This window comes from Herpailurus yagouaroundi, unplaced genomic scaffold (assembly GCF_014898765.1).
Source record: "Herpailurus yagouaroundi ecotype Mexico unplaced genomic scaffold, PumYag 163, whole genome shotgun sequence".
Lineage (NCBI taxonomy): Eukaryota > Metazoa > Chordata > Mammalia > Carnivora > Felidae > Herpailurus > Herpailurus yagouaroundi.
Genome location: NW_024412404.1, coordinates 2,271,314 through 2,297,693, shown reverse-complemented (window position 1 = coordinate 2,297,693; position 26,380 = coordinate 2,271,314). Strand labels below are relative to the sequence as shown.

General features: G+C 38.4%; 1 protein-coding gene across 17 annotated transcripts in view; it reads left to right on the top strand.

Annotated features, from left to right (window-relative positions):
- The window catches only part of ANK3 (ankyrin 3), a 344,583-nt gene that overhangs the window by 154,612 nt on the left and 163,591 nt on the right, over positions 1 to 26,380 (top strand). For all 17 annotated transcript variants that reach the window (XM_040485091.1, XM_040485092.1, XM_040485096.1 and 14 more), the window contains 4 exons: positions 13,863 to 13,961; positions 19,661 to 19,858; positions 21,948 to 22,046; positions 24,744 to 24,842. In XM_040485091.1, the coding sequence (XP_040341025.1) occupies positions 13,863 to 13,961; positions 19,661 to 19,858; positions 21,948 to 22,046; positions 24,744 to 24,842 (495 nt within the window). The remainder of the gene's footprint in view (positions 1 to 13,862; positions 13,962 to 19,660; positions 19,859 to 21,947; positions 22,047 to 24,743; positions 24,843 to 26,380) is intronic.

Here is a 26,380-nt window from a genome sequence, read left to right as displayed (position 1 = left end):
AAGTTCAGCAAAGAGATAGAAAATATAAAAAGAGAACCAAGCACAAATTTGGAGCTAAAGAAGACAGTGATGGAACTGAAGAACTCAATAGACAGCTTCAACAGCAGACCGGGCCAAGCAGAAGCAAGAACACTTGAAATTATCTAGTCAGAGGAGCAAAAGAGAAAGGATGAAAAATTCATGAAGAAGACCTGCAGGACTAAAGGGGCATCGTTAAGTGAAAACAGTCCATCCATCATTGAGTCCCAGAAAGAGAAGAGAAACTTACTGAGGACCTAGAAGTGACACCACCCCCAAATCTGAAGAGTTGTAAGGTCAGTAGGGGGAAGAAACTAAACAAAGAACCAGGTGCCCCTAGAGAATAGAAACTGAAGTCTTTTAAAAAAATATATTAAAAAGAACCCACTGGTTTTATGAAAAGACAATCCCCAGTTCTATTGAGTAATCAATAAAGCTTCAATACAGCATTTAAACTGCATTTGCAATATGTGAACTATTATTCAGCCATAAACATAAAAGCAAATCCTGCCACTTGCAACAACATGAATAGACTTTGAGGCCATTATCCAAGGTGAAATAAGTCAGACAGAGAAAGACAAATACCACATGTCATAACTCAGATGTAGAATCTAAAAACATCACACCTGGGGCACCTGGGTGGCTCAGTCGGTTAAGCTCCAACTTCGGCGCAGGTCATGATCTTCGTGCTTCACAAGTTCAAGCCCTGCCTTGGGCACTCTGCTGTCAGCGTGAGGCCTGCTTCAGATCCTCTGTCCCCCTCTCTCTCTGGCCCTCCCCCACTTGTGCACACATGCTCTCTCTCTCTCAAAAATGAATAAACATTTAAAAAATAATAAATAAAATACAATGATAAAACATCACACTCATAGAAACAGAAAGGTGGTTGCCAGAGGCTGAGAGGCAGAGGAAATGGGGAGATTTAGTCAGAGAGTACAGACTACCAGTTATAAGATGAATACGTTCAGGTATCTAAAGTTTACTTGGTGGGGGCACCTGGGTGGCTCAGTTGGTTAAGCTTCTGACTTTGGCTCAGGTCATGATCTCACAGTTTGTGAGTTTAAGCCCCACATCAGGCTCTGTGCTGACAGCTGAGAGCCTGGAGCCTGCTTCGGATTCTGCATCTCCCTCTCTCTGCCCCTCTCTGGCTTGCACTCTGTCTCTCTCACTCTCAAAAATAAATAAACATTAGAAAAAATTGTTTAAAAATAAATTACTTGTTGACTATAGCTAACAATTCTGTATTGTATATTCAAAAGTTGCTATGAAAGTAGACCTTTAATATTTTGACCATGACATCTGCAAAATTCATGTGAGGTGAAGAATGTGTTAATTAACGTTATTGTGGTAAGTATTTCACAATATATATGTATACCAGATCATCACATGGTATAACCTAAATTTCTACAATGTTCCATGTCAATTTTATCTCAGCCAAGTTAGGGCTCAGGGGGCAAGAGGCAGAAGCCTCTTGAATGGTGTTCTGAAAAGTGTTTAGCTAGGATCTGATGAAACACAAAACCTGTGGTCCTTTTTCTATCTAGTTCATTTCAAGAAAGGTTGTCCTATTTTCCCAGTCCTGTGATGCTATCTAATATCAACTGGCTTGTTGTATATTCTCCTGCAGAATAAATAAGAGTAAGTATGTAGAGTTATCTCTGTGATAACGGTGGCAAATGTGCTGAGATATAAACATATATCAAGGCAGATTCTTCAGTCTGGTCTATACGTAGATCCTAATTTTAAAATAAGTTTTGAAATTTGCTCACTTTTTTCCAACAAAATTTTAATGACTTTATTTATAGACTAAAATGTTTTGTAAGAATGGCTATTTGTGGTAGCCTGATGGGTTTTTTGGTTTGGTTTTTTTCCCCCATTTAACTCTCGATCTCAGCAAAGCAAGCATGTGTACTTCTTGAAGGAAGATACTTTGCAATGGATGGTCTCTTGTCATTTTCCTTTTCCTTTGCATCAGTTCACAGCCAAATCAAAAGCTCAATATGGACCCTAATCAGAACCATTTTAAGACTTTGTGGCATCTTCTGAGTTCTCTCTTTTCACTGGCTCTTCTCTACCCAATAATAAAGGCAGCTGTGCTTGTATTTAGTGCTTCAGAGAAGATGGAAGGGTTCCAGGTAGAGTCAGTAATACCAATACTCTGATTCCCAGAATGCGGCTCTAATCTTCCAGTTTTCCTAGCAAGGTGCCACTACCCAGATCCACATGTAATCTCATTACCACCACATCATATCCGAGCCGCACCTTGCCACTCAGATGCACACATTCATCTTGGTATCTGTAGCACTTAGCATGCTTTCTGGCACATGCCAGATGTTAAATATGTATTTGCTGAATATATAGAAATGAAAGCTACACTCTTGAAGGTTAAATTTGCCAAAAGGTCTTAATTTTCTTGACTTTATACTGATCCTGTGGTAATGTAATTTTGCTCCCTGAAGTTAATGGCTTCCAATTGATTCAGAAGAACGAAGAGATATTTGTGTGCAAGTAGATAAAGCGTTTTCAGAATACCTCAAATCTGTCAGTTGTTAAATTCTTATTATTCTGGGAAGGTATCAGGGGACATTTGGATGCCCTGTAATTTTAGCCTGTCTTTTCCCAGAAATGCAACTGGTTATTATTTCTGAGGTTAAATACAAAGAGAAAAGAAATATTGGTATTGACTTTTGCTTTCTATTATATTTCCAGAAGTGTATTGCCTGGCTAAAAATAAATCCTTAAAGTAAATATTAAATATTTTATAGTCATAAGATAGTCCCTATCAAATGGAAAATTCTAATACAATATTTCCTCCTTACAGTTCTAACATAGACATGTTGACAAGAGCACTTGAAATAATGCAAACTGCTCTGGGTTTCTACATTAATCAAGACTAATTTGAAAATATGTCATTCAAAAATAGATTCATTTTTAATTTTTATGTAACAGATATTAAAAGTTAATTGAAAGTATTTATTTGGATTCTAAGAAGGGCAGGGCACCTTCCCCTAAATTTTGCTGTTAACCTTAAACCACTCTAAAAAAATTAAGTATTAATATAAAAAAAGAAAGTACAAGTAATTATGACATGCCCTTAGCGTTCAAAACATGAAAATCTCTTTGAAGGAAAGAATGCTTTTGAGAGTTGCAAAGAGTTCTGAGAACATAAGAGCATCTTATCTCTTTCTTTCTCCCTTTCTCTCTCTCTCTCTCTCCCTCCCTCCCTCTCTCTCTGTCCTAGTGATTTTACAACATATTGGAGGTCTCATTTCCCTTACCAAGTAGAGATCTAAAAGTATCGGATAAATTTTGTGTGCTACTAATCCTGGTTCTCCTGAAGAATCTGTGAAGCAGGCTCAGGACAGCAGTTATTTTAGTTAATTGCTATGTGGTCCTAAGTGCTCGTGCCCAGAAACTACTTTACTCTTCCTCCTATTTTCTTGTGATGTATGTTGGTAATGCTCACTCCCTACTTCTTTTAAAAAATTCTGCATCCATTAGGCACACAAGTACTCTGCAGTTATCAACTATAAGCATCTTTAATTATCCTCCTTGCCAAAGGAAAGATACAATAAGTAAATACATCATTACTGTTTTTTTTACATTGTGAAGCTTAATTTGAATTTTTTCCATGTAAGATTTTCTAAGAACCATATAAAAAGCACCTTTATACATTTAAAATCATATTTTATAATAGGTTATTCAGTTTCTACCTACTGAAAATTTAGAAATTATCATCTATTTATAGAAGGAATATTCCTAAAATAGTATATGATAGAAACAAATATAAACTATGATGGTGTAGTGTGTAGAAGTCACATATTCATGTTTTTTACTCAGCTGTGTTAGAGTTTTGGCTTCAAGGAACAATGGAGTAGCTTACAATGAACTAAGCATCCTGCTGATAAAAATCATAAACCCCGGGGGGCGCCTGGGTGGCTCAGTCAGTTAAGCGTCCGACTTCAGCCAGGCCACGATCTCGCGGTCCGTGAGTTCGAGCCCCGCGTCGGGCTCTGGGCTGACGGCTCAGAGCCTGGAGCCTGTTTCCGATTCTGTGTCTCCCTCTCTCTCTCTGCCCCTCCCCCATTCATGCTCTGTCTCTCTCTGTCCCAAAAATAAATAAACGTTGAAAAAAAAATTTAAAAACAAAATCATAAACCCCGGAAAAATAGTTTTTGAAAACTTGTTTGTAGGCACTGAAAAATAATCGAAAATTGGCATAAATTGGAGTGAATTCAACTTTTGAAAGAACTAAATAAGACAAGATGAGATCTATATTTTTATGGCAGGTACCGGATACAGTTGATTGAGAAAGTCACAATTTTATTGTCTTGACGTCAGAGGATCAAGTTTGAGGCTGTAATGGTGGCTGGATATTCAGGGAGGAATCACTGGTAGGAGGGAACCACAAAGGAAGTGCTGAAGTCAATCTACAAACATATACACTCCCCACAATCCTTGAATAAGCAATGAACTATGTGTGTGGAGGTGGGAAGTGGAGGGGGGTGGTATGAAACTACAAGGAGAGCAGAGGGAAATAACAGGTAAAAAATTAAAAGCTGAGAAGGAAGTTCAGCAGTGCTTGCTGCAAGGAAAATAGAACACCACATCAAGGAGACTTGGCAAATATCTTTGGCTTTTTATTAATACTACAAGGACTACATCTTAGAAGTTATGACTATGTCCCAGGGCTAAAGGGATTACTCTTGGAATAAGGACGATTCTAAAACAGACCTGCTATTGAAAGCCTAAAACAAGTCCCTATAAGACTAGAGTCTTTATAGCACATTATTCACAATATCCAGTATTTAATTTAAATTTTATATTTGATTTAAAAATCACTAGTATACATGAAAGGAAATGAGAAAATCTGACTTGCTGTCAAAAGAAAAGTTAAGTAATAAAAACAGACCCATAGGTGACTCAGATGTTAGAATTAATAGACTTTAAAATAACTGTAATTAATATGTTAAACATCTGAATGAAAAGACAGATATAGTGAGTAAGGCAAAATTTTTCAGGAGAAATAGGAAATCTTAAAATAATAGAAATCTTAGAACTAAAAAACGCAATATCTGAAATTTTAAAAAAACATTCACTGGATGGGATAAAGAACAGATTGAATACAAAGGAAGAAAGAATTGGTGAACTTGAAGACAAGTTATAAAAATCATCCAAACTGAAGAACAGAAAACAAAAAGATTAAAAATCAATTTGACACCATGTCAGCAACCTGTGGAATACTAGCAAGCTGACTAAACACTTACAGTGTGGTCCAAGAAGCAGAGGAGAAAGAGAATGGAACAGAAAAGATGTATATATTTATTTTCAAATTCAATCACAAACCACAAACCCTAGACCCAGGAGACTTAGAACACCCCAAGGAGGGTAAATACAAAGAAAACCACACAGAGGTACATAGTGGTGAAGCTGATAAATGGCAAAGATAGAAAAAAAAAATGTTTACACAGCCAAAGGAGAAGATGCGTTATAAATAGAAAAACAATGATGAGACTGTGATCTAACTTCTTACCAGAAACACTGGAGGCCAGAAACAATGGAACATTCTTTAAGATGCTAACTGAAAACTTTCTGTGAATCGAGAACTTATATCCAGTGAATACAAATTGATAATAAAAGCAAAATATAGTTTCAGATAAGCAAAAATTGAGATGAAGTGTTACCATCAAACCCACACTACTAAAGGAAGTTCTTTAGTATTCTGAAGGGAAATAATACCATATGGAAATGTGGATCTAAATAAAGGAGAGAAAAATTAGAAGCAGATTGCTATAAAGAACACTTTTTCTTTTTAGAAATTCTTTAAAGTTTGATTAATAAAAATATCAATTTATTATGAGGCTTGTAATACATGTAAAAGTTAAATATATGATATTTATAGCACAAAAGGTAAAACTAACAGTGTAAATGGAATTATATTATAGAATTTCATATTACACATGAAGTTATATATATAATACATCATATGTAATATTACTCTATGATATATAATTAATAATATAATATGTATTATATAATATTACTCTGTGATATATGATTAATAATATAATATTATTTAGACTGATAAATTAAGGATACATATTATAATGTTTAGGGCAACCACTAAAAGGAAAACAAAAGAAAAAGGAGATTTAGTTAAAAAGCCAAAGAAGGAGGGGGTGCCAGGGTGGCTCAGTCAGTTGAGCATCTGACTCTTGATTTCAGCTTGAGTTGTGATCCCAGAGTCGTGGGATCAAGCCCATGTCAGACTGCACTGAGTGGGGAACCTGCTTGGGATATTCTCTCTCTCTCTCTCTCTCTCTCTCTCTCTCTCTGCCCCTCTCCCTACTTGTGCTCCCCCCTCAACCCCCCCCCAAAAAAAAGCCAAAGGAGGAGATAGCCACTGATATATGTGATGATTTGGTGATTAGAAAACTAAATAATGCTCAACCCAAAAGAAGACAAAAAGGAGGGACAAAAAACCCACAAAGAACAGTGGACAAATACACAACAAATAGCATAAGGGTGTGTTCCAGGGTCAGAGAGAAAGCCATGGTTTTTTAAGCAGAGAGAACAATACAAGGATTTTGCCTTACTTTAGTTTTAAACACATAGAATGTATGACCGGGGTAGCAAGAAAGGGAAGTAGAAAGAGATATTTCTCTCTCCTATACGTGAATGGCAGAAATGAACTCTAGATCTTAAAAGGAGATTGTTTTCCAGAAGGAATCCGATCCCTCAGATGGAGGCAAGCCTAAGTATAAATTCCGATTCCAGCCATTTGCTTGCACGTGACCTTGAGCAGGTACTTTCCTCTTCTGGAGCAGCTTTCTCATCTATAAATGGAACTTGTAATGCCTTTCTCATGAGTTGTAAAGATTCAATAAGATCACAAATATAAAGCGCCTGTAACCACAGAGGGGTTTCAAAAAATGTTATCTCACACCCTCCTATGCCAACTCTACAACTGCCTCGCGTGCACAAAATGAGGATACAGTCAGAATTTTTGGTTAAAAAACACAGATATGAGACTAGCAGTACTGTTGGGCTGCAGGTGGGGCCCCCTTATTTATCTCTGGCTGTATTATAACTCTTCTTTCCTGAGCACTACTGGCTTTTTCTTTCATTGTTTTCAGTTTTGAATTAAGTATCACATCCTGTTTCACATCCATGATATAGGAAAAGAGTATATATCCATTGGATTCTCTCTGCTTGGTTTCCTTTTCCATCTCTAGAGTGAGATTTTTTGCTTAGAGGGTTTTTCTGCTACAGAATACAAATAAAATAAATGTCTGTTTTTGAAAGTATTTCCCAAGTCATGAATTTGTCTCATTTCAGTATTGGCTGTGAGCAAATTCAACATGTTAAGAACATATTCTGGGTTCCGTATTCTTAGGTCTGATGCCTTAATGTCCTGTTCCATGCTTTTCAGCCGAATAGGACCTGAAAGCAAGCCTTTTTGACCTTCGAGTGTGCTAGGTTTTGCTCTTAGGCTAACACAAGAGAGCATTTTGTCCAGCCAGTAAAGTACAGTTTCCCACCTCAGTAATAAGATTACTGTCATTGAAATGAAATATGAGATCTGGACTAGCCCGTTGGCTTTGCTTCAGAATTCTGCCCAAGGGAATACTTGTTCATTATGTCAGTGCTTTAAAAATCAGGGGAATTGGAAAAAAACTACCAACCCTGTGCAATTTCATTTCCCTCCCATACTGTTACTATAGCAACTCAGCATCCCTCTCTCCTTCTCTCCCGTCCAAGTGCATATGCTGCCATTCTTGAGGCAGCCTCCCCTGAGCCCCGGCAATTGCCTTTGTCAAGCATTTTCCAACTGGAAGTTGACACTGTTGTATGCAGCTGAAGAAATGCTTTTTGGTACTGGACCCAGTCTAAGTGACCCTGTATATCAGCTATAAATTTCTAGGGTTTGGGAGCAGGTTAGAATCCTCATTTTTGTATTGGAAAACGCATGGCTCTAGTTTTAGGGAGAGGAGTAGACCAGTTCACTGCTGTGTTCCAAACCACAGTGCTCACAATAGTTCTCTTTTTTCAGCTCCTGGTAATCAAATAAAAGGAAAATATCTTATTTAGAATAAATCCCCTAATATTTTTCTTATTCTGAGAACTAAAAAGACTGGTCATATTCTTCAAATCACTTATTTATGGGGAATTTTATTTTTCTGGAAAGAAAGACATTAGAGCACTTCTGAAGGATAAAATGAGTCTGCTCTTAACAAAAAGAATTTTTAACCAACTGACTAGAAAACATTTTTAAAGGACCAGCCCCCAAACCCACTCATTTGCTCACTCCATTCCTTCATTTACTCATCTGCAACTTTCATGGGTACAGGGCTGAGTTATCTTCCCTGTGAGATTCAAATATCCCTTAAGCTAGTGACCTTGTCCTCAGAACCAGCCTAGCTGAAATGATGACGCCTGCTCACAAATGACTAAGATACCCGGTGGAAAGTTAGAGAAGCTTCCCCAAGAGAAGTGCAGATAAAACAAGGCAGATGTCCTGAAAGTACAGTGGTTATGTCTAGTTATGGAAAAGTCTTCTAAGAAACGTAGGACTTTAAAACAGTACAAATTTGGATCTTGGAGAAAATGGAAAGGGAACTCCTTCCTGGTACCCTGTGGTACCAGGTCTCTCTGTGGGCAGAGCAGAGAGACCGGAACACGAAGAGCTGCGAGTGGCTTGTGAGCTGGGGGAGAAGGGAGGGGCATCGGGGAAGGCCCAGTGTAGCACAGACTGCTGGTGGAAGACCACCAATGCTGATCTGAGAAACTGACGCTTGGCTGAGGACCGAGTGGTTATTGAAGGCCACGTAGCGTTTCATAATCAGAACAGTGCTTCAGGAAAGTGAATGATAAGCCTCACCCATTTCAAAGCAAAAGAAACCAGTTTGAAATTTACATATTATGTTTTGTCCAAATGCAGGTATTAAGTAAAGTCTGTGCTGGCTAATTTTCCTCTTTTTTTTTAAACTGAACTAAGTGTGAATCAGTACATGGCAGACACTTTCCAGTCTGGCTGTGGGTCAGCTGGTCCTATCTTCTTTGTGACTATAAAAGATGTGACACTAATTAAAGACCTTACATTAACTCTAGGCACTAGTTTTCCACTGACCTGTGAATGTCCCAGCAGCCAGGCTGGCACTGCCTGTACAGCCAGGCAGTCGTGACATCTTGTACAGCTTCCTGATGAGCCGTCTCTCCTGCCGGAATTCTGACTGTTTGAAGTCATGCGCTTTTGAAAAGTTTCAGAGCAAATGTACAGCAGATCCAAAGGAGTCAGCCCAACTTGCAATCAATGTTAAAAATACTGCAAGTGAAACTGCAGTCAAGAGAGCTATGCTTCAGGTAGCTCTTTGCAGTTAGCTAGGAACTGAAGATCTTACCCTGGGGAGCCCCCTGACTTTATCATTGAAACCAGGTGATGAGAAGAACAATGGCAGTAACAATAGCACTTCACAGCTCTTGCACTGATGAAAAAATCACCTTCCCTAGCTGAGTCTCTAAAGTCTATGAGTGTTTAATAAATAAACACCAGAGATCAGAGGCAGCAGCTGCAGAATGAAGATAAAAGAAGGCTCAGGATGGCTGAAAGTTTGAAAAGAGGGGCTTTGTCTTAGTAACTCCTCCTAAGTCATGTCTTGACTGTCCTGCACAGTCTGGCCAAGATCTGCGTTCAGCCTGTGCAGGCTTGGAGAAGTAAAGAATCTTCATTTATCAAATGAATATTATACCTTTCGTATAGGGGTAATTGTGAGGATAAAATGATATAATATCTTGGATTTGTTTCAAAATAATATAAGAAAGGAGAAAAGGTCAGGATATGGATGAATCAAGATTGATCAGGAGATGACAGCTGAGGCTGAGCACCAGACACCTAGAGAGACTCATTATACTATTCAGTCTGCTTTAGTCCAAAATAGGTTTGAAATTTTCCATAATTAAAGCTTTTACTGAAAAATGAAATCAGCAAAAATGTAAATCTGTAAAGGACAGTATGTTTCAAAGGATTGAGGTAGATTTTGCTCTTAGCCACTTTGCATTCAGAATGTAGCAATTTGCTTTGGGTAAGATAATTTTCATGGATAAATGAGTTGGGCTAAAGTAAATACTTTTTTTTCTGTGTGAGCATGGTTTGAACATGTCTGCACACATTCTGTCACCTCTTACATCTTAGAGTCTACTTATGAGAAAATAAAAGAAACAAATTTGACCTTTCAGTCCGTAAAAGACAATCACGTTATGACAGGACCTGTGTGGTGTGTTTTTGTGTGTGTGGCAGAAGGTGGGTGTGATTATTAGTTCCCCTTCAGATATTTATAGGTTTTATATTATTGGGAAGACACTTGGACTTCATGGTGGTTTTTTTAATGTTTTCAGATTTTATTTTATTCTATTTTATTAGAAAAATGCTATTTCCCACTTGAAAATCTATACACTGCTTTATTTTGGTTTATGAGAGCAAATGTTTCAAATCAGCATAAGAGGCAGAATATTTAAATATGCTCACAGCATGATCAAATGAGCTTGTGATTCAAATTTCATTTTTAAGGGATTTTAATTCTGAGATGTGGCTAATAGGTTAGAAATAGGATTGTACCTTACTGATTATACATTAGGATAATTAGGATAATTAGGGTTATTTTCAAGATCTGCTCACACAATCTGGGAAGTGATTTGAATACACTGATAACATTTTAATGTATCTTAAAATGTGACTGTCCTTAGGGTAGGCTTTGTCAACCACAGGAATCCTCAAGCTGGGGAAAACTTCTCCATAGAGTTTGGGGCCACTTAGATAGCTTTAAGTGAATTATTTTCTACTCCTTAACTCCTAATTCTCCTTTCCCACCTAGCCTGTAGTAAAATAGTCCTTGTCTCCTAGCACAAAAGGAAGACCTAAGTCACTCTCACACACCTGGCCCCAGGGTGCAAAACTTGGAGAGAAGAGGGGACAGAACAGAGCAAGGGGAAGAATTCAGAATATCCGTGTCATGTTAACAACTGTATGACTCTAATGATTGAACAACAAGTTTGTCTGCTCATTGGATGATTGGAAATCCTGCTGCTGCCAACAAAAATGAAGGAGCTAGTGGAGTTGCCTTAGGATGCATCATTGAAAAAAATCTTTGGTAAAATATTATTAGGTGATTTTGGCATGTAATTCCAGAGTTTAAAAAATTATTAGTTGACACTGCTTTAACAAAAATCCATCTTCTTATTTGTGCAGACAAGATGTCTCAGCACTAACATTTATAAAAACAAAAATTGGGTAGCTCACTAGATCAAGCATCTGACTCTTGCTTTTGGCTCAGGTCCAGGGGTCCCATGGTCATGGGACCAAGCTCTGCATTGGGCTCTGCACTGAGCATGCTGCCTTCTTGGGATTCTCTCTCTCTCCCTCTGCCCATACTACCCAAAGCAATCTACAGATTGAATGCAATCCCTATCAAAATGCCAACAACATTTTTCACACAATTAGAAGAGTCAATCCTAACATTTGTATGGAACCACAAAAGACCTCAAATAGCCAAAGCAATCTTGAAAATGAAAAAAACAATCTCAGATTTCAAGATATCCTTCAAAGTTGTAGTAATCAAAACAGTATGGTTCTGGCACCAAAACAGATACATAGATCAATGGAACAGAGCAGAGAGCCCAGAAATAAATCCATGATTATATGGTCAATTAATCTTCAATAAAGGAGGCAAGAATATGCAATGGGAAAAAGTCTCTTCAACAAATGGTGTTGGAAAAACTGGAAAGCAAAGGAGTGAACCTAGACCACTTTCTTAACCTGTTGGAAAACTGGACAGCAAAGGAATGAACCTGGACCACAAAAATAAGCTAAAAAATTAAGGACCTAATGTGGGTCCTTATTGCACAGGCAATAATTTCTCTGACATCGGCCATAGCAACATTTTCCTAGATACATCTCCTGAGCCAAGGGAAACAAAAGCAAAAATAAACTGTTGGGACTACATCAAAATAACAACCTTCTGCACAGAAAAGGAAACAAGAAAACTAAAAGACAGCTGACAGGATGGGAGAAGATATTTGCAAATGGCATATCTGATAAAAGGTTAATATACAAAATATATAAAGACCTTATACCTCAACCCAAAAAACAAATAATCTGATTAAAAATGGGCAAAAGACATGAACAGACATTTTTCCAAAGAAGACATCCAGATAGCCAACAGACACATGAAAAGATGCTCAACATCACTGATCATCTGGGAAATGCAAATCAAAAACATTGTGAGATATCACTTCACACCTGTCATAATGGCTAGAATCAAAAACACAAGAAACAGTATTGGTGAAGATATGGAGAAAAATAAACCCTCATGCACTGTTGGTGAGAATGCAAACTGGTGCAGCCACTGCCAAAAACAGTAGGGAGGTTCCTCAAAAATTAAAAATGGAACTACCATATCATCTAGTCATTCCACTACTGAGTATTTACCCAAAGAATATGAAAACACTAATTGGAAAAATATATGCACCCCTATGTTTATAGTAGCATTATTTACAATAGCCAGGTTATGGAAACAGCCCAAGTGTCCATCGATAGATGAATAGATAAAGAAGATGTAATATGTGTATACACACACACACACACACACACACACACACACACACACACTGGAATATTAGGCAGCCGTAAAAAATGAAGTCTTGCCATTTGCAACAACATGGAAGAATCTAGAGGGTACAATGCTAAGTGAAATAAGTCAGTCAGAGAAAGACAAATACCAAATGATTTCACTGATATGTGGAATTTAAGAAATGAAACAAAGGAACAAAGAAAGAAAGAGATAAGCCAACCAAAAAATAGACTCTTAACTATGGAGAACAAACTGACAGTCACCGGAGGGGAGGATTGTGGATGAAATATAAAGGGGATTACTAGTACATTTATCATGATGGACACTGAGTAATGTATAGAATTGTCAAATCACTATATTGTACACCTGAAACTAATATAACACTGTATGATAACTATGCTAGAATTTTTTAAATATATAAAAAATTTAAAAAGACTGCATTTGACTTTAAAAAAAACAAGATAGTGTTGATGCTGACTCTGTCTCATTCCAGCAATAGCTAATATTCATTAGCAGACACATGAACTAGTTTTTGAAAACATACATCTCATTAAGAGGGGAATTTTAATTAATTGTTGCTTTTATTTAATAATCATAAAGTTTATATTATGTTTTTGCAATTTTTACCAATTGTGTTTGAATAATTTTAATAACTCCAATTAGGAGATTTACTTTAGTGCTTGAAAGACTTATATTCTCAGGAAATCTTTAACCTTTTCAAAATTTAACTTACATATTTTCACAGCAAAGAGATATGATATGGTAACTTATTAAAAATACTCAAGCACAAAATTATATTATATTAAGATAAAACCATGTGGAAGAGATTAAATGGAAATAGAAATGCAAGAGGGAAGAGGACCAATGTCAAATTCCTATTACAAATTCCTATTTTAAAAGGTTGTTTTTATATTTTTTTAACGGTGCATATCAAATTACATATGGTGTTTCAGTTCCATTGGATATAAGAAGAGTAGTGGAACAATTCTGTTTTTAACTGTGAGTATTCTAATATGTGAGAAATTACATACTTTACAACTACTTAAACTTATGAAAAATTTAGTTCCTAGTTAAAAATATGAAACTGAGATATGTGAATAAATGTTTGAAGGTCACAGGTCCACAGCATGTGGATGCTGTACTGGATCCTGAAGAAATACACTGCATTTACAGACTTTCCCACTGAATCTAATTCAAGATGTTTCCTCTGTTTAACAGGATGGTCTGACGCCCCTGCATTGTGGAGCACGGAGTGGCCATGAGCAGGTGGTAGAAATGCTGCTTGATCGAGCTGCCCCCATTCTTTCAAAAACCAAGGTAATTTCTTCCCAAGTTCTTGGACACTGACTATAAGTAGCTTTACATCCTTTTACTGCTTCTTTAATGTAGCCTTTTGAATCATGTAGAAAAATGATATCATTCCCATTTAGCAATTAAGGTAGGCTAGTTTACCAAATCTTTAGAGAACCTCAAAATAAGTTTGGATTTAAGAAGCCTTCTGCTAGAATGCACTGTACCACAAAGTCATTTGTGTGTGTGTGTGTGTGTGTGTGTGTGTGTGTGTGTGTTGCTTTTGTTTTTGCTTTGTTTCAAGAACACTGACTGCTTGATTTTATCCAATATTTTCATAGTTCAGCAGTGACTGCTTATTGGGGAAAGAAAATACAAGATCTATAGTCTCTAAAGTCTGGGTGCTGGCTCTCTTTCTCCAACACCTTGGTTTATTTCTTGAGAGTTTACAGATTATTGAAGAGGATAGCATTTAACTGATAAAGGCTAGAAACTTTGGAAAGATTGCATCTTGCTTGGGACTTTGGGGAAGTTGACATATCCAAAAGGAATGCATCGTGACTGCCCAACAAATAGTGTTTTGCAAAATGTCTTCTGGATTTTTATGGTAAAACCTTTTGGTGCTATTTGAAAAACAAGAATATTTGTAAATAAATTTTGGTACATATGAACTACTTGAGTCCCTACTATTTTTATTAATCAAATCAGTGAGTTTTGGAAGCTGTATTAAACTTTTTAAAGGGCCTTAATTTCTAAATATCATCAAAACAGCAAAAACACATATTGCTTCTGTGTGCACTCTGGTGTTTCCTCAACAACCCTAGTGAAGATGGAACATGGTTAAGGTGGTCTGAATAATTCCTTCACTCATTTGAAATGCAGGGTTTAGATTAGTGAGCCATGGGAAGTATGTTACCCAACAGAGTTAAACAGCCACAATGTTTCATTGTATGCAATGATACCATGGCCTTTTGAGTGCTTCTCATCTAAGCCATTCTGTTTGTTCTTTTTCCTTTCACCTAGTCTGTATCTATCTTTTCCACCTCTACTGCTGTCTTCAGAGCCACCTCATCGTTAACTGTAATAGCTTCCTTACTGGTCCCACATTTCCTGCCTCACTCCTTTCCAATCCTGCTCCCATTGTGCAATCAGAGTGGCCAGATAAACTGTCAACTAGATCATGTCAACCTCCTGCCTAAAAACTTTCCAACTGATTCCCTTTGTTCTCTTAAAAATTAATTTTCGGGGTGCCTGGGTAGCTCAGTTGGTTGAACGTCTGACTTCGGCTCAGGTCATGATCTCACAGTTCATGGGTTTGGGCCCCGTGTCAGGCTCTGTGCTGACAGCTCAGAGCCTGGAGCCTGCTTCGAATTCTGTGTTTCCCTCTCTCTCTCTGCTTGTCCCCTACTCACACTCTGTCTCTCTCTCAAAAATAAAGATTAAAAAAAATTTTTTAATTAATTTTCACTTTATCAAAGCAATAAGGCATAAATATAAAATTGCTGTCTCATCTTTTCTTCCTTTTGTTCATCTCATTATCTATTCTTTCTTTACAAGAGATTTCCTTGATTTTTTTCTTCTTTTCTTAAAGTTTTCCAGTTCTTGTTTTATGGATGCAACATATTCTATTACCTTTCTGAGAACACTCAAGATAAATTTCTTTTAATTTTTTTCTGCCTCTCTTCTGCCCCCAATTCCTCATATTTTCTCTTCACTTTGTTGGCTTTGGTCCTCTATTTCATGTTGGGGGTTTCCCCACAAATGTCTGTCCCTGACCATAAGTGTCAGGCACTAACATTTGAGTGGAAGCTCTGTGCGAGTGTAGTCAGGACTCCAGGTGGTGATGGGCTGGAAGGGTCCCCTGATGTCACAATCAGTTGCCCTTTTTTCTGGGAAGTTCAATTTTTTTGAGAGATGACTCCTCCAATCTTTTGCAGTGTATACCTGTGTGAACACATTCAGAGTAAGAAAAAGGAAAGGGGACTACATTCTCCTGATCCTCCATTCATACTTTAATCATAATAATAACAAATATTTACATAGTGGTTCCCACATAGCAGGTTCTAAGCACTTTATATATATATAAATATATATATAAATATATATATATATATAAATATATCAACCCATTTAATCCTCACAATGAGGCACTAAACTGAGACCCAAAGAGAAGACTTTCTCAGGATAGCTCGTGGCAGAACAAGGATTTGAACCAGGACATCTAACTCAAGAGACCATACTCTTGACACCCATACTGTCCTTCCTTTTTCTGTGAGCACCTGGTCTCAGTCCAGAGCCTCACCACACCCCTCTGCTCTGCCTGGGCTCCTGTATCCAGAATCTCTCTGCTTCAATTTCTCCAGAGACAACTCTTGATATCCTATAAGGGGCATGGGGCAGTCATCTGGCTTTGCTGAGTCAGAAGGGCCTGGAAACCTGACAGCACCATACACAGGTGAACCAATCCTGCTTCTAACTCTGCGCCTCATCTATATCTTCCAAGGTGTGCTGTGTTTCCATATCCCTTGCCTTTGGGGCATTTGAAAATTGAATCATTATGTTGGAGCCACATCATCAAGCCTATTGTGTTCATCTTTTCCCAATTCTGTATTCACTGACATGATGCTGATGGCTTAAAATTGGTCATAGGAGGGTTCTTTACATCATGGGAATTGGCAAATGCCACATATTGGGGTTTCTCTTTTTCAAAAAGCTGTTGTTAAACACTTAACAGTACATCACTGATTATAGCCCACCACAGACATGTAGCATTCAGCCTTCTGTTTTCTCCTGGCTGAGTTAACACACTAAGCCCTCTTTTCATATTCTAAAATTTATAGACCTCACACATCTGTTTTTATTTCCTTTCCTGTGTGTGTATGGCGGGGGGGGGGGTATGTGGGTATGCATGTGCACACACATGCATGTGCTCTTGCGGAATTTATGTTTTAAATTACTTTGGAGTTTGGAAAAGGATGGATAAACATAGGTCATATCTACGATTTCATTCTAAAGTGTCCCCCTACACTAATAAATTCCTTACCAGAATATAACCACCTCTGTGCCTTATCTCTCATTCTGCTCCTCCTTTTGCTTCCTGGAATACACCAAGTTTGTCCTCATTTCCTGTGCCTGCAGATTGAGTTCCCTCAGCTTGTCCCAGATCTCTGCGGTCTCCACACATTTTTCAACTCACATGTTTTCTTCTCAGGGAGGCCTTCTTGTTACTTTACTTTCTTGACAGCTGTCTCTCTCCTCAGTAAAATGAAAGCCAGGACTTTGCCTCATTCAGTGCAGTACCCCAAGCACCTAAATCAGCCCCTGGCACATAGTGGACTTCCAGTAAACCTTTTCTGAATGAACATTAGGTGAATGAATGCATTTCTGACTTTAAAACATTTGTCTAATTCCTCAAGGCTTTCATCTTTCTGAGCTAAGAAAACCCATCACATTGGATCTATACTTTCAGCTTTATGAGGGTACAGTATGCAGTAAGACCCCTCTCCCTAGGGTTCAGGATCTTTACTTTCTTGTCCTTCTCCAATGACATGTTACTACTCATATATTGTTATTTTGTGTATCAGTGGGGAATGTCCTTCTTTTGTTGACACTGCCTTCCATTTCTACTGGCCACTAAGTCATTTGTTTCCTAAGATTTTGTTTGTTTGTTTACTTCACCGTGAAGTAATGTATCAAAACATATGACTGTATCAAAACATAAAGCAAAGGATTGTCTTGGCAGGAAGCACAGGAGCGCATGTGTAGCACCACATATGCTGGTGGGTGCTACTATCCCCAGTGTCTCCATCCTTTGTTGCACATTACTGTCTACTTTGATTCAAGATGTTGGAGAGAATGTTTTTTAATGTTTATTTATTTTTGAGAGAAAGAGAGAGTGTGTGAGAGGGGGAGCTGCAGAAAGACAGGGAGACACAGGAACAGAAGCAGGCTCCAGGCTCTGAGCTGTCAGCACAGAGCCCGATGCGGAGCTTGAACTCACAAACCATGAGGTCATGACCTGAGCCAAAGACAGATGCTTAACCGACTGAGCCACCCAGGTGCCCCTGGAGTGGAATTTCTTAGGTAGAAATATTCTGATTGACCCTGTGTGAATTCTTCAAATTCACACATTTATTGACCTCTTTCTATATATACATGGCTCTCTGTGGGGCAGTATGGGAAAATTGTAACTCATGAACCTTTTGCTTTCAAGGAACACAAATAGCTGAAATACTTGACAGTGAGTGAATGATACCATGAGAGTGACTAGAGGGAGGCTGGCACCTTTTCTTCCTATCTTGATATCCCATTTTATATCATTTATAGATAAATTAAGGGAAATAACTTGAAAACAAATTTTTGGAAACTGAATTTGTGGTCATATCCTACCCCCCTGGCCAGATATGTTAAACTATATATCATAGTGATTAATAGAGCCTCTCTCAAAAATTGGATTCTCTAGAAATTTCCATGTTTCCTCCACTTTGCCTCCACGTTTAAAGGCAGCATTCTTGAAAAGACTCATCTCTTAATACCTTGTTTTTGCCTTCACTGGGAAACACATACTGAATGCTAAATGTCACTCTAACCTTTTTTTTAAGGTTTTATTTATTTACCTTTGAGCCTATTCATTTCTTCTCTCTTTAAAGAATTTTTGACTTATTCCCACCACACATGATTAACTGCCGTTGAACCCAGCTGATTTAAACTGAGGCCAGCATTAGCTAATGAGTTGGTCAATGCCTTGCCTTTCCTCATCATAGACACATGGGGGCACCAGACTGATGGCAGAGGGAAAGTTTCCTTCCTACACTGATGTGAGATAAAATGTGTTTAGTCAGAACTTTTTTGTTAATCAAATCAATATAGTATCAATATCAAGGGTTAGTAACTTGTAAAGGCAAAATAAAACCCAGTGTAATGAATACCATGGGTATTCATTTTGTTTTTTTTTAAAGTCCTTTTCACTCTTAAATATTAAGAATTCTGGGGGGCAGGGGGCGGAGAACTCTTGATCTCAGGGTTGTAGGTTTGAGCCCCACGTTGGGTGTAAAATTGCTTAAAAATAAAGTCTTAAGAAAAAAGAGAATTCCATGTCGCTGGGAATATGATTAATAATGGGCCTTAGGGCAATTCACACTATTTTTAAATCAGAAAAGGAATTTTCTTGGAAAATGTGTTTTCAACTGATAAAAGAAGTGGGAGGACTTGTTTTATAAGTACCTGCAGTTCAAACCAATCATTAAAACCTTTTAAAAAGAGGGCACCTGGCTGGCTCAGTTGGTAGAGCATACAACTCTTGATCTTGGGATTGTGAATTCGAGTCCCGTGTATGGTGTAGAGTTTACTGAAAATTAAAAAAAAATTTTTTTCTTTAATTAAAAAAATTATAACACCTGAAAGTAATATTACTCCAAATTTTAACTAATTGGAATTTAAATAAAAACTTAAAACAAAAAAGCATAAAAGGGGAAGGTAGGGGCACCTGGCTGGCTCTGTTGGTAGAGCCACTCTTGATCTGGGGTCGTGAGTTTGAGCCCCATGCTGGTGTGGAGATTGCTTAAAAATAAAAAAAAAAAATTAAAAAAAAAAAACCTTAAAAAAAAAAGGTGAAAGTATTTCTGTGTGAGAAACAAAGTTTTCATCTTTTCATGGTTGTATTGTATTTCGTGTTTGGCATATTTGTGTTTAAAAGGTAAAACAACTGATTTTCTTATGCGTTTCAGAATGGACTGTCTCCATTGCACATGGCCACACAAGGGGATCACTTAAACTGCGTCCAGCTTCTCCTCCAGCATAACGTGCCCGTAGATGACGTCACCAATGACTACCTGACTGCCCTGCATGTGGCTGCCCACTGTGGCCATTACAAGGTCGCCAAGGTTCTCTTGGACAAGAAAGCTAACCCCAATGCCAAAGCCCTGGTGAGTAGCTCAGTCAACAGGTCCAGCCTGTGTTGTCTTGCTGACAGTGTGCTACCTCTGCATGTGAAGGGATTACTTTGACGAGATAAAAATGGACGGTCTAGTTAAATAAAATGTACTTCCTATCAACTTTTTCAAATATCTTTTAAAGAAACAACCTATTTCTGACATGAACAAGGCTGATAGGGCTAAATCATTCTCTTTATAGCCACACTGGTGAATCTTTTACAATAAACAAGACCCAAAGACCATGTAAGTATAAAAAAAAGACTGAGCTGGTCAAACCAATCTTACTGAAGGTAAAGTTATAATTATGTGAATTAAAATTTTTTCCTGAGATCTAAACATGAAGTAAAATGGTCAAAAAACTTTATCTTCAGCATCAGAGGTCTAGGAATTTGTGAGCTGAAATTTTGTGTTATGTTTACCACGTAAGTTAACACATTGCCTGTCATCTCCTTTTCCTAGTGATAAAAATGAAAATTTGGGTCTGATTTGTAGTCTTCACTCCTAAGATGATCTGTTATTTTAACTCTTAGCTATGCTATAGTTTTATTTTCATAACAAGATGGTGTGTGTTGTCTTTCGAAAAATAAATAAACCCAATTTGGTAAGCTGTTTAAGTTTAGTTCAGAATAAGTACCCATGTTTAGGAAAAAAATCAGTCACCAAATGTTAGGGGAAACATGTGAGTTTACTAGCAGTTTTGAGGTAAAGGCTATCATCTGATCAACTGATTTGGAAAGGGTCACTGCTCCGTTCCAACTGGTGCTATCTCCCTGTCTGAATGAATCCATGGCACCTCTGGTCCTCTGTGGACTCAGGACCAGTGGGCAGGAAAGATGAGGACTGAAGAGCACTCTTGGCCCCAGGCAGCTCCACCGTCTTTGTCACTCGAAAAACTTTTACCACACAGCATTTCAAGAGCTGTTGACCTGCCCGGTATATCAAACATATCTTTGCATTCTGAGAAGGGAGGAAAAGAAATTATTAATCATGACTCATTTTTCCATACAAGAAAAAAAAAAGCCTTAAAACAGGGTGTGGACATTCACTCTCATTTTCCTCTGACTCTAAAGATTTCACAACATGTAGAGATTGTAGCCAGTCATCCTGGAATGGACTCTGGCCAGGTAAATGGTCTCACAATGGCTATGGAAGCACCTATAGTGACTTTGACCTAAGCTTTTATAGTGGACCCTGATATTTTATACTTCTCTATGGTGGCTGAAAAATGCCCCATGGTCTCAATTATCAGGCAGTACATATTGGTAGGTAATATGTTAAAAAGCAGATTCCTTTAGTAGATTAAATATTAAACCAAATGATCCGAATAATGTTGGGTTGTTTCACTTCCTGTTTCCTTGGACTAAGTACCTACTTGAAATTTAAAAATGGAAGGGATGAAAACATTCTAAACAATCTTTTTTTTTTAATTTTTCTAACATTTATTTATTTTTGAGAGACAGAGGGAGATAGAGCATGAGTGGGGGAGGGGCAGAGAGAGAGGGAGAAACAAAGTCTGAAGCAGGCTCCAGGCTCAGAGCTGTCAGCACAGAGCCTGATGAGGGGCTCGAACTCACAAACCAGTGAGATCATGACCTGAGCCGAAGTCAGACGCTTAACCGACTGAGCCACCCAGATGCCCCTGGGATGAAAACATTCTAGAACTGGTCTTATAGTTGAAGTCTGAATAGTATTGGCAAAGTTTTGGCTGTGAGGACAAACGTTTGGGTCCAGCTGTTTTTAGTCTGTGTTTGAAATGGGATGGAGAAGGCAGGGACACATTATTTAGAAGAGAAAATTCCAAAATAAAATAATCTTTAAAAATGCATGACTGTTTTGCCTTAGCTACTGAGACCATGACAAAAATTCACTTCCTGTTCATGATCCCCAAGGTACTTCAGATTTCTAGGAGCAGCTAGACTACCTACACTTCCGGAAAAGAATCTGCATTCTGTTAACCCCTCATTGTTTCTGCTCACTTCCAAATCTTTACAGAACTTCATTTTGCAACACATTTACCACATGCAATGGAACTGGATTTCAATGGAAGGCAGTAATGTACTTCTGTCTTTGTCCCTTTCAGAATGGCTTTACCCCTCTTCATATTGCCTGCAAGAAGAATCGGATTAAAGTCATGGAACTCCTTCTGAAACACGGTGCATCCATCCAAGCCGTAACCGAGGTGAAGGGAGTGGGATTTCTAGGGTTCCCTGGGTCATGAGGGGATGGTCTTCACAGCTGGAGTCTCAGAGCCATTCTCAACAGCTAGTTTTGCTGTGTATATGGTTGCCACTACTTTCTGAAGCCTTCACCCAAGGGGCTGCAAGGTCAGAGGGAAGCAGACAGGTATGAGGGGGAATGAGTATAAACACATCATTCAGAACACACGCTTTGTGCTCAGGGGTGAGTGGCGCCACCACTGAAAGCATAATTTACTTGAAATTCCGTAATGCGGTGCTACTCAGATGGGGGCGATTTTGTCCCCCAGGAGGCATGTGAAAATGTCTGGAGGTATTTTTAGTTCTGACAAGTGGATGGTGCTCCTGGTGTCTAGTGGCTAGAGGCCAGATGCTACTAAATATTTCACAACGTTCAGGCCAGCCTTCTACAACAAAGATTATCTGGCTCAAAATGTCAGATGTGCCAAGGTTGAGAAACCTTATATAACACCACCCCTCAGTGTTTGTAAACTGAGCATTACTCTCTCTAAAAACTCAGAATTAAGAAAACACAGAGTTGCTGAAGTTAGTAAAGGACAACTCTAGGCTTCTCTTGTAAAACTGACACAGAACTCAGAGAAACGTTCCACCAGGATCAGTGCTAAGCACGCCTGGCATCTACCACTCCAGACTCCCCAGCCTGCCCCGCCCCCAGCACTCTGCTCTCCATAGATTCCAGCCACAGCATTTTCTGGGACTGGATACCCTTTCATTCCCCTCCTATCTCTGTACCCTCCATGTGTCACCCCCAGTTTGCTATCTTGGCTAATCCTGTACACTCTTCAGGACGAATCTGGTGCCACTCACTAGGAAGTCCTTGGCCTCGTCTAGGAGGTCCTCCTCGAAGCACCTCTTCCTGTGCCTGTTTCCGTTAAAGCACTTATCTGGATGCTTCACTTATGACCTAGCCACTCCCCCTCCCCAGAAAGTGCAGGCTCCATCAAGGCAGGCCTGAGTCTGATGGGTCTATAGATGCCTGCAACATGGTATAGGCCATTCAGTAAAGGTCTGCTGAATGCATCAATAAAGACTGTAGCATTTGAAGCAGATATAAAATTTGAGATCTAGCCTAGTTTCTTATCTTCAAATATCTGCCTTGATTTGTAACACTTACAAATTTAACGTTATTAAATGGTTGAAAATATTAATACTGATTTGCTCTTTTGTCACTCCCATGTCTTTATGGTAGGGACCTGTTATTTTAAAAGCTTATTCTCAGTATATGGCAACCATTTTTAAAGATCAGAATGGGCTCTGAAATAAAATATTTTTGACTGGTGTTTGATTAAATATCCAGAGATGTCAGCAACTGGAAAGGATCCTCTGCCAGCCCTGTACTCCTCAGAGCTTTAAAAGGCAAGGCAGACCAAGATGAGAACATGCCTTGTACATGTTCTAAGGACTCCCCCTACTGATGGAAAAAGGTGTCAAATTTTTAACACAGTTCTCATTTTCCTCAGTCCCCATTATTTGAAGCCTGGCCAACCAGAAGTCTTTCTCTTCTGCCTTTTACTTCACTTTTATTAGACAGAATTTCTTTCACATATTTTTTTGACATTTCTCAAATTCCTGTTGAGACTGGATCTCCTTCTCATTCTCTTTTTAAAATACATTAGCTATTTCTAGCCATATTAAGCATTTTTACCAAGTTATGGTGTTCATGCTGTACGTGGAATTAAATTCTAAAAAATTCAAAATGGCATCATTTCATATAAGAAGCATAAGGGTGTGTGTTTGTGTGTAGGATTTGGGACAAACAAAATTTAAAGTCTTGTCTAGTAATCATTGTATTATTTGCTTTAATTATATCACCTTAATTTGTAATATTCATAAAGTTAAAATTAAGTGATTAAAACAATTAATGTGATCTGCTCATTTATTAGAGGGTTGGCCTTGTGTTAAGTACCATGCTTTTTTGTGTACAATGGAATCAGTTGACTCTAAGTTTGTCGGAATCATTTTTAAAGGCCAAAATAGGATCTGAAATGAAAGTCAGCTTTTTTTTTTTAACGTTTATTTATTTGTGAGACGAGAGAGACAGAGCATGAATAGGGGAGGGTCAGAGAGAGAGGGAGACACAGAATCGGAAATAGGCTCCAGGCTCTGAGCTGTCAGCACAGAGCCCGACGCAGGGCTCGAACTCACGGACCGTGAGATCATGACCTGAGCCAAAGTCAGATGCTTAACTGACTGAGCCACCCAGGCGCCCCAGAAAGTAGGCTTTGTAATAGTATGTATGTAATCATACATGCACCTATTTCCAACCCCCCCCCCATACACATACACATAGTTATATGGATAAGAAAGGTTTAGTAGCAAAGGGGGAAAAACTTCAGGTCATTTCTCTCTAATTTTTTTTTTCATAGCTCTTTATAGAATGTTTGAAATCATTCTTTAGCAGATATGACATAGGTCCTTCATAATCACTGAACCTGCTTTAAGGAAATGATTATTATGTATTAATACATTTATCTTATAGAATCTGACATAGTGGTCAATGTCCTGACGTCTTCTGATCTGATCACTTGAGTGGTTATGTTAAGATGAGTGTGGGATGGATGAATGAATGGGTGGGTGCATGGAGGGCAGACAGGGAGGCAGGCAGACAAAACCTTTTAATGATAAGCTCACAAACCACTATTTCCCTCTTTTCTTCCTAGTCGGGCCTTACCCCAATCCATGTTGCTGCCTTCATGGGGCATGTAAATATCGTATCACAACTAATGCATCATGGAGCCTCACCAAACACGACCAATGTGGTAAGTATCCTTTTAACAAAGAATGTCCAATTATGAGTATTTAAGAAACTGGTAAAAATTGCTCTTATTTACTTATTTTTTATTGTAATTAAATTCATTACTATTTAATGTGACTACTTAGAAGGACAAAATTTGAGAATACTTGTGGTTTCCTTTACTTCGAAGGCAAGATCCATTCAATCGCCAGCTGGCCACAAATTGTTAGGACTTACAGGTTGTGTGCCTTAAATTTGCAGATATGTTACTACCAGATGTTATGCTTTAAAAAATAGCTTTTGTGGAGGGGAAGAATTTACAATAGAAGCGTTTAAAGAAGTGTTTCATGTTGAGGAGGCACTTCAAATGATCATTATTGTAATTTCAAGTAAATCCAAAGTAATTCTTCTCTTTAGTGAGCTTGACCATGTTATAGCAAACCCATGGTTATAACAAACCCATGTTCATAGATTGTCGGATGGTATTGTTGTCCCATATTAATCATTGCTCATTTCAGAGTAAATATCACTCTCTAAGTGACTTGTCACTCTAGATCTACATGTGGCATTTGACATTGTTTTATAGGATTTTAAGTTTGTCTTCATAATAATATTAGCATACCAGACCATAAGCATAACAACACTACTTGGACTCATGAGCACCAAAGCAGTAAAAATCAAATAAACCACTTTCTGGCACAGAAAGGGCAAGCCATAAGGTCCTGCACACTCACCCTGATGGTGAGCCTCCAGGAAGGCTCTGTCTTCTAACAGCCCAAATGAACACATCCACAAGATAGGAACAGACCAGCTTCTGAGCAGAAATATCATCTTTCCTGTTCCTAATGCCAGAGAGAGAGAGAGAATGTTTCCCTTCATAAAGAGAACCCTGGATGATCTGGTAAACTATATCTCCAATGCCTTTCTAGTAAGCATAGTAACAAGTTACATGCGAAATATGTCCTTGTGTATCCTTCCATGGAGGTGGATGTCCTGTAAGGCAATGCTCAATTTATAAAAGGAATTTTTAGGTGGATATCACTTGTGTGGGAGAATATATTTGCTCTTTATGACCTTTTGTTTCTTTTTGTCTATCCATGTTTTCTATATTGTTTACATTTTTTCATGAAATAAATGAATAGATAATCTGAATTAAACTCTCTCTGGTGACAATGAGGGAAGTGGTCAGGGTGGAGGAGCCCAGTGGCCAAGAAAATGGCCCCATGGGATAATGTCCAAAGACCAGAATACTGGTCTGCTGAGCTAAATCACAGAATGCAAACCAACAGCCAACAGCAAAGTCTGGCCCTCAGGTGTGTCTATATTGCCCTGGCAACATAGGATTTCTGTTTTGTTCTGTTTGCAATTCTGATTTTGTGGTCAAGGTTTAAGAAGTATATACAAACAGCCAAACTGCCAGCTTTTGAAAAATAGGAAGGTGTGGCATGATATGGCTGGCATCTGGCACAACTACTGAAGTGGTCTGCAGATGCCAAGGAGCAGCAGCCTCCCTTGGGCAAGGCGTCGGGCTGTCTAGTTGAGCGCTCCCCTCCTGCCCCACTC